General features: G+C 34.8%; 1 protein-coding gene across 3 annotated transcripts in view; it reads left to right on the top strand.

The window, feature by feature from the left end:
- LOC136826736 (uncharacterized) overlaps nucleotides 1-10,000 on the top strand; it is a 358,177-nt gene that overhangs the window by 105,727 nt on the left and 242,450 nt on the right. The window contains exon 7 of one of the 3 annotated variants that reach the window (XM_067084143.1): nucleotides 5,661-6,839. The exons of the other annotated variants lie outside the window; for them this stretch is intronic. Within the exon in view, the coding sequence (XP_066940244.1) occupies nucleotides 5,661-5,731 (71 nt within the window). The 3' untranslated portion in view covers nucleotides 5,732-6,839. Of the gene's footprint in view, nucleotides 1-5,660; nucleotides 6,840-10,000 lie in introns of those variants that run through there. 3 annotated transcript variants of the gene reach the window in all.

Raw genomic sequence — 10,000 nt, 5'->3', positions numbered from 1 at the left:
CTTTAACTCTTTGCTTTGGTTATTTCCTTGCATATTGTCCATTGGGAATCCAAACAGAATGATCACTGGCAGTTGAGAAAGTAAAAACGTTTTGTTCAGACGGACACTTTATACTTATTAGAGAACGAACAAGCTGCGTCAGCTGTAGGTCCCGTTGCTAGGTAACCAGTTGGTTCTTAGCCACGTAAAATAAATCTAATCCTTCGGGCCAGCCCTAGGAGAGCTGTTAATCAGCTCAGTGGTCTAGTTAAACTAAGGTATACTTTGCATCAGCCGTCTAGGTACTTTCAAGTTAACGTAATGAGGTTTTATGAGACCATAAAATATCCTTAGGTTACCTAATAATATATATATTTTATTCTCATTAACGTTTTCAGTTCATAAGTACATTTTAACATGCATATAATCTAAAGCAACATTGAACATATATGTTACTGACTTACGTGTATACTGTGCTGCACTTTTCGAACTCTCCATGCTTAGAAAGCATCCTCGTTTATTGCAACATCAGAGTTTCCAGTTCTCCAGGAAATTCTTATGCCTCGAGGACATAGACGACTGAGCTGAACTTGTTTTTACTACTTTTGTACGGACTCACAAAGAATATGATAACATGTTTAAAACTTCTAAATGGAAAATTAACTTTGAAACATTTTATTAATTTCTGCTGTGGCTGGAAATGACAGCTGGAAGCAGCAAGGGATCTTGTTTTCGGCTACTTTTTAAACAAAGACAAAGTTTATCAGAGTAGGCAGTACTCGGATTGCCCATGCATGTCTACCGCGATTTTTACTACAATGCATTGTAATAAATAAACTATTTACGTGTGTTCTTTATTTCATATATTTTTCTATACGTTCTCATGTGTATATATATATACACACACACCCATATATATATATATATATATATATATATATATATATATATATATATATATATATATATATATATATATATATCTCTCTGAAACTACTCTCTCTCTTCTCTCTCTCTCTCTCTCTCTCTCTCTCTATATCTATATATATATATATATATATATATATATATATATATACTATATATATATATATATATATATATATATATATATATATCTATATATATATATATATATATATATATATATATATATATATATATATATATATATATATATATATATATATATATATACATACATACATACAGTATATATATATATATATATATATATATATATATATATATATATATATATATATATATATATATATATATATATATATATATATATATATATATATATATATAACTACATCTAGATCCTCACAGATAAGCCACCTCTTAGTGTTCAACCTTTCAGTCAAATGTCACATACTACCTCAGTCTCCGCTTGTTCAGTAACTATTGTAGAAACACGACACTTAAGTGAATAGAAACAAAAATGCAGAAGTACTAGCGCTTTTCAATAAGAGGGACGAATGCCCTCGAAATGAATTTGGGAACCAAATCTCAAGCGGTAAATCGCCCGAAGGAATATAGACATATATATGTCCTGCCTTCTCAATCCTGCAAACATTTGGCAAATGTGAGTTGAAGATCCCGTTTCAGAAATCCTCATATACCACACAAAAGCAGGTGAATAGTCAGATTAGTCGCAGCGTTCTAATATCAGGTTTCATAACGTGCTCGCGCGCATACGGATACACACACACACACGAACACACTCGATAGTTGCGTTGTCTCCTCATTTGGGCTTAAGCCGGACCAAAATCTTCACGGACAAATAACCGCTTTCATTGCTCCGTTGTCTCGTACCCCCGCTACTTCAATGTAGACATGAGAGGTCCCGGATGTTAATCAGTGTAATCGGCGTAATTGCTTTTTTGTTGACTTTCTCACTAATTGTCTCTTTTTATTACATTCAACAGCCTATCTCCACGTCCGTTCGTCCATCTTTTTCTCCATTCGTTAGCTTATATTTTCGCAAAGATATTTGCAGGAGAGAGAGAGAGAGAGAGAGAGAGAGAGAGAGAGAGAGAGAGAGAGAGAGAGAGAGAGAGAGAGACTTATTACGACTTATTTTTGGAAGAAAATAACATTCCCTGGTGTTCGAGGAAATGCAGTTTTGATAATCTGAACTTGACGTGAAATTGCTGCCTCAGACATTAGGGGAGTCGGGGAAATGAAATATTTTTACATCATCGACCACGCAATCGCCGCATTAAGAGAGAGCTTTCGGGGCATAAATTAAAGTATGAGGGCAATCCCGCCAGTGGACTTCATTACTTGTGCCCTCCCTGCAAAAAGACCTCGGCTGGGTTCAGCCCGGGGCTACACTAAATGTTTTCGGTAATGGGCGTATTTCACCGCAACTTCCTTTGTTTATCCTTTCTCCAGCTTCATTCGTCAGAACGTAATCATTTATCTCCGTGATCGATGACGTGGTCATTTTGCGGGATTTCGCACGTCGATCACGGCGCATTACGTGATTAGGCATAAACTTTCTTTAGATAATTAACAGAGCTTCGCGGGAATGGACGCTGATTGTAGATTGGCGAGATTCACATTGATATATGGCTTCCGTTTAACTTTCATGGCCTGATTTTTCTAAAATTATATGAAATGCCATCAATCTGTACTTGATGACTTGTAGAATTTGTTTTTATCTTCCTCTCCTGAAACTCACAAACACACAGTATATATATATATATATATATATATATATATATATATATATATATATATATATATATATATATATATATATATATATATATATATATATATATATATATATGTATATATATATGTATATATTATTTGTCCAAAAATATACAGATTGTATATAACTATGAGACCTGTTGCGTCGAAAATGACGGTGGTATACATCCTACTTATAACATATTAAGTAAATTTTGGCGTTCGGCATCTCCTTGTTGAATATTTTGTTGTATTCAAAATGTCTGAGACCACGGCCGTCTGTTACCCAGGGAAAACTACATATAGGGATATACACTGTCTTTTATAGCATAGATATAAACATATAGAAATGTTAATAAATACAGCATGAAATGTTAATAACTTCAACATATTGATATATCTCGTTAATAGCAGCAGGCACCGTAGCATTTTTGCGCTGTTTAGTCCAGTCTATGTTGGTGTATCTCTCATATTGGCTGCACAGACTTACCATAAATTATAAATTGACTGTTTTTATCAGTACACCCATTTTTAGTTTTCCCGATAAACCAAAATATCAGACACTGGTTTTCTCTTTTACATAATCTTTTTACCATTTTACCGTTCGGTCTCATCTGTAGTATTATAACACTGATCCCGCTTAAAATAAAGTCAAAATGTCCGCAATGCCCACTTAGTTCTTCATTTTTATCAATCACATTTACTCCGTGCCTATATTCCTTCCAGAGGACAGCGCAACTGATCATCTTTTACTTTAAATGCAAATGATTGCACACGCAACATTTTCACTTCATATCATTTTACGTGTTCCTTCTTTAGCCTTCTTTAACGCAGCGTTTTTCGGTGATTCCTTGTTCGTTTTCCCAGTCAGTCAATTTATAATTCGTGTTGGAACTGAATCCTATTCGTTTCATTTTTAGAAATAGATATGTGAATCTATGTTCAATCCTGTATACCTAAGTATATTCATGCTTGGATATTATATGAAAGAAAAATTAACAGATTGACACTTCTATATACCTAAGTACATTCATGCAAACGTGACTGGAATCATGCATGCACTTTTAGCTTGGATATTATATGAAAGCAAAATTAACAGATTGAAACTTCCAGTAAATTCAAGATCCAATTAAGTTCAAGACTACAGAAGTATATTAGCCCGCCGCCCCCACCCCCCCTTTTTTTTTTAGTTCAGTTTAATTTGGTATGCTGGACTCATTTAACCTTGAACTCAAGAGATTAGCTAAATAGTTTTCAGGTAACGGAATATGGCCTCAGCGTTTTTGCATTTCGGATTTCTTTTCAGTGAAGAAAATACAGAAATGAAGTATATGATAATGTAGTTCATTGTTATATCTATATATATATATATATATATATATATATATATATATATATATATATATATATATATATATATATATATATATATATATATATATATATATATATATATATATATATATATATATATATATAATATTTAATATATATATAATTATATATGTATAATTTTATATATATATATGTATATATATACATACATATATATACATATATATATATATATATATATATATATATATATATATATATATATATATATATATATATATATATATATATACTGTATATATATATATATATATATATATATATATATTTTGTGTGTGGCAGGGGTGGGTATTTAGGTGAATATACACAGGTACAGAAAGACGGGCATTATGAGAATGAAACACTGGTATTATAAAAGGTGGACTGATAGATTAAGGTTTTGAGGCAATCTGATCACATTGAATGAATAAAGATGATTAAGTTGTAAATCATAATGTCACGAATTTGATTTGTATATGTGTTTGCAAAATGAAGGTTTATAGGTTAAAGCGTTCAAAGTTAAATATTTTTAAATACAATTTGCATGATTTCTGTCAAAACTGAAAATTTATTGATATGAAAATTTCCGTTTTCAATTTAGATAGAAATCATAGATATTGGATGTTGCAACTATTTAGTTGCATACAATGAAGAGATTTCTCTTTAGACGTACGCAAATGTGTACACACAAGGAAATGCCCACTAACACCCATACTTGCAAACAATTATATATATATATATATATATATATATATATATATATATATATATATATATATATATATATATATATACGAGTATATATATATATATATATATATATATATATTTATTATATTATAATATATATATATATATATATATATATATATATATATATATATATACATATATATATAATATACATATATGTATACATATACTTATTTACATTTATTTATATGCATATATCCAGTATTTTCCTTTATCTTAATTATGCAATGTTTTCTAATTAACTTATTGACATTCATTTGTATTCCTACTCTTCAACATCTGAAGCCAGATATTCTTTTGTAAGAAAAGTGTCTGACCTTATAAAAATTGTACCCTGTGAAATGAAAGAATAGAATAAAAGTATAATTCCTGACTATACAGTATAAGCATATCGTTTAAACACAAGAAGTATTGGCTTCTTCAAAGGTTGCAGGCAAAATTCCCTCTCGCACATAGCCCGGAGTGCACTGGCTCAGCGACCATTATTATACGAACCACCCTACTCGTAGCAGCTTTACCTGACAACAAATTGTAGTTTTAATTGAATTTTCTCCCTCATAAATGGTTAGTGGAATTGGATCCGCCAGAAGAGCGACCAGATTTCCTATTATGGTTGGTGTTGGAGAAGGAAGGAAGGAGGGAAGGAAGAAAGGAAGAAAGGAAGGGGCTGAGAGGTTTATTAAAGATATGGACGTGATGAGAGGGAACGAAGCTCAGTGCCTCTTTTCTTTTTCTCCTCCATCCTCCTCCTCATTCGGAGGTAATGAATTCCCCCTCACTTCCTTAGCATCACCGCCCACTCCTCGCGAGCGTTCTCGCCCTCTTTCTCATCCTTTTTTCTCCTTCAGGTTCTTCCGTGCGATCTTCCTTGGTAGCCCTGGCTGCTACTTTAGGGTTGGTATGCCTGCTGGTCGTGTGACGGTGGTGGAGTTGGTGGTGCCGGAGCAACTCGCCGGAAAGTGGACCGGAAAATGGCGCTGGTCATCACAACATGACAGGAGGTGAGACCGAGTTGGACCTGGTGGTCTGACAGAGGTGTGACTGCCCCGGGTTCGGAAGATCTGAGACCGGGCACGGAAAAGGGGCGCGGATCTTCAGCCCCGGCACGGTGCTGGAATTGTGATGTTGTTCCAGGCGTTGCCAACTACACGGACTTCTCAAGTTAAAAACGCAGTGCAAATAAGAAATATTTTTCCTTTTTAGTAGTGCAATGACAGGAGTGACTCTTTACCTCAGGAACTATGAAACTGATGAAAAAATTCTGTAAGTCATTGTACATGAACAAAGGAGTGCGTAAGAAGTTCAGCAGCTTGACCAGGAGTAACGAATGGACGTGCAGTTCACTACATTGCCAGAAGCTTGATGAAAGTCCCTGCGTATTGTCAGTTCACGGCACTGGTGGGTTAGTAGCTTGACAGAAGAAGTAATAAGTGTGGCGATGGTACTTACGTCAGTTGGTACTGGTACGTCTCGTGCTGGTATTTCCAGGTTATAAATCTTCCATATTATGTTAATTACCGAATAAAGACACTCCATTTTAAGGAGTTCTTATCCGAATTTGCCTGCCTTGAGCCTCAGAGTCAAGGCTGAAGGGCAAGCTTCCAGGGGTCTTCGGATGCCAGTTCTCCCATGCCCTCACCCCCTAAAATGATAAAACCCAGAACTGATGAATGTGGATACGTTGTAAGCAGAGTTAGAGACACTGTTAATTTTAAGTTTCCTCCAGAAGGACTGTGGAAATAACGAAACACGCTTAGTGCTTAATCACATCAGGTTAGATTGAGAAGTTTTCACCTTCATTGCGTTGTCGCTGTTCGTACGCTCGAGTGGATGAAGAAAACTAATTAAAACACGTGAGGTCAGAAATGAGCAAATGCCGTAGTCGAATTACCTCCTATATCCTGAAGAAGATTCTCGTTGTTTAACGTTTAAAGATAATCAGTTTGAAAATTTCAGGATTTTAAACTATTAATTTTATTTTCCATCTTACATTAAATTTCAAATTTTAAAACTTTAAGGAATTGAAATTATTCATTTTATTTTCCATCTTATATTAAATTTCAAGAGAGGAGTTTGTATTTTGCTACTGTGGTATGATTTTCCAAAAAAAAGAAACTGAGTGTACAAAACTAGTAAATGCTTGAGCAGCTTGCACTGCGAAAATCTCTTAAACGTGTGTTTTATATCGAAGGCTTTAGCATAGTGCTCATTTTGTATACTTTGTATGAATTATGTGATCAGCATTTTTGCGTTAGATTCGTGTTATCCAGTTCGATATGTCGACCTCAGTGATGCTGGTTATTATTTTTTTCGACATAAAAAAATAGAAATATCATTCACCTTGACACTCATTACAAGTTTGGCCCTTTGGAGAAAAAATTCGTTTGAATTTTCCGATTGCCATATAATTTTTTAGGTATTGTGATTCGGGGAAAAGTTGCTTCCTAAGTTTTACTGGGACGGTGATAATTACAGTGAAAGATCTGTTTCTGAACTGGCTGTAATTCGTAATTCTAGTCATCCATTATTCCGTGCCGCGTGTCTTTCGGAGTCATCACTCAGAAGTTTTGCATTTTGGATTCACCGATAAGTGAATCATGTCAGAATAAACAAGGCATGTAATTTCATTGTTACGTTTTCTTTTTTAGGACGAATTAATTATCTTAAAAGTTTCACTCAAGGCAAGCGCTTTAGCTTTGCAATAGAATGTGATTTTTTATGAAAAATGGTTGCACTGATGAACACCTGAAATATATATATATATATATATATATATATATATATATATATATATATATATATATATATATATATATATATATATATATATATATACATACTTACGTAACGAATAATTTTTTGTTGCAAGGTCCATAATCGTGAGGAAAATATTGAATGAATTATTGCCTTCGAAACTTACGACGAAGTCAATTTTGTACAAATTCCTCGACGTCACATAAAAACCAAAACTAATTTTAGACATTCTGGGGAAGACCACTCAGGGTAGACGTATTTAATGACAAATGATTTTGGGCGAAAACTGCTGCCCGTGGGAACCGCATTTGCCCGAGACCTTCACATCATATTGCGGAACAGGATCTAATGAACTCGTTTAAGGAGCATCGCTTAATGAATCATTCTTTACTTAAAGGTCTAATGAAGAGGCACCATTTATTAAGCTGCCTGATGAGATCTCGGAATGAAAGGTAACTTGCCGACGAAGCGTTCCGCTGATGAAACGACGAAAAAAAAAAAAAAAAATAGAAGAAGAGAAAGAAGTTTCAGAAGTGACGGATAGAAATTCATCAGGTGCTGCCTTTTTTCAGTGTCTGTTAATTTTTCGTTTCCAAAAAGTTCTCGTCTGAAGGTGGGTTGGTTGCTGGTGAATATTTCGAATTATGTTTTTGTGTTTAGGTTGTGAGAATGTAATTGTCAAATTCTTTGTTATGCATAAGCAGGGTTTTACTGTACTTCTTCTCTTATGGCGTAAGTTTGAAAATGAATTTATAGGGACATATATTCGACCCGTAATGCACTTAGAAAAGTTTTTTTTTTCGATCCAGTTAAAGTCTGTTTGTGATATGTGCAGCGAAAGTGTTAAATGGCAAACCGATGGTTTCAGTTTTTTTATTTTTATTTTGAATTAGGTTTAGTCAGCTAAATATGAGGACGCACAGTGATTTACCCGTCTGATTCTAAATCCTTTCCCACTGTCGTTAGGGTACTTGGCTTCCGGGAATTCGTTGTACGCGGTTACATTCTTAATCGAGGTTGGATCGTGTGCAGGAATTTTACTTTTGGTTCCGACGGGTTTGCTGTTGTAAACAGACTGGACTGATTTTGTTTTTCTCTCTCTGGTACTTTGGAATCTCGTAGGAGCTAAACATCTGTTTGCGTTTGTATCCTTGATAACTTTTCGCAGTCTTGTAGATTTTATAAAGACGAATTCGATCTTACGGAAAACTTTCAGACCTTGATTTTTTAGATATATAATAAACAGAGTACCCTTATTCAGGCCTCTATATGTCTTTCCTGCCCTTGCCAAAGACCTCTGGAAGGCAGCCTTGTTGTAATGTACACTTCTATGTGTGTGTGTGTTTGTGCAAAAGCTCTCTTTTGTCGAAGTTTTTCTATCCCCTGTTACTTTTTCCTTTTCTGAAATACTGGTGAATAATTGGACTGTTGCCATTTTGTGTCGTGTTTTTGATCTGTTACCTCGTCGTCATTACTTTTGATAATTCTGTTTGGAATTTTCCCCAACACGCGTGTTCAGATTTCACACTAATGGCATTTTTTTTTCGCTCCACCCATTACCTCCCAAGTTTAAATGAATGTTTACTCTTATATGCGCCTTTGCAAATTACCCTGCGAACTTATTCCATTTGCCTTTCCGGAGGAACATCCTTGATTCCTGCTCGCTCAGGTCATCGATGCAGTGTTTGTTTTAAGACTTCCTTTTCACCGTTCCCTTTTATTCCTCCCGGCCTGCGAAGCTCTGGAGTTTGTTTTTCTCTTATGAACGTTCGAGTATTTTAAATGCTTATTATGCAAGCATAAATTCTCCTCCAGCATTATCTCTTATTAACCAAAACTCCACGTTATTCCCTTGCACGAGAACTTTACGAAAGTAGATTATCATTTTAGCTTCACCAGTCCTTTCTGTTTGAGGCTTATCAAGTCTATCTCTGCAAATGAAAAGACTTTTCAGTTCGGCTTCCGCGTCTTCTGCTGTACGCATGTCCCAGTCAGAATTTTGCTTTTCATCTCTTCCTCCTATCTTTCTTAATCTTCTCTCTTTGATGACAATCATGAGCCTTTTCTGTCCTCTCCCTTGAAGCCCAATTTCTCTCTCATTGCCTAACCAAGCTTTTCACGTTAAGCATGTTTCTCTCTCTCTCTCTCTCTCTCTCTCTCTCTCTCTCTCTCTCTCTCTCTCTCTCTCTCATATGCACAACCAAAGCGTCTTCCCGTAATGTTCTGATATTTTTGTTTAAATACTGACTTACGCTCTCCCTTGCCCTCAGACTTTTCTTGCTTCTCTGACCTTTGGAAATTTGACGCCATTTCAATATACAAAGCTAACGGAAATAACAGAAATCGTGACATGTCTTCTTCACATCATATAACTGCCCCGATCTAATCCTCTCGACTTCCCCTTACTTCTCTTTCTTGAGCCCCTCTTCTTCCT

This window comes from Macrobrachium rosenbergii, chromosome 41, assembly GCF_040412425.1.
Source record: "Macrobrachium rosenbergii isolate ZJJX-2024 chromosome 41, ASM4041242v1, whole genome shotgun sequence".
In the NCBI taxonomy this organism is placed as follows: Eukaryota; Metazoa; Arthropoda; class Malacostraca; order Decapoda; family Palaemonidae; genus Macrobrachium; species Macrobrachium rosenbergii.
The sequence above is the reverse complement of the archived record's forward strand: the minus strand, read 5'-3'. Positions and strand labels throughout refer to the sequence as shown.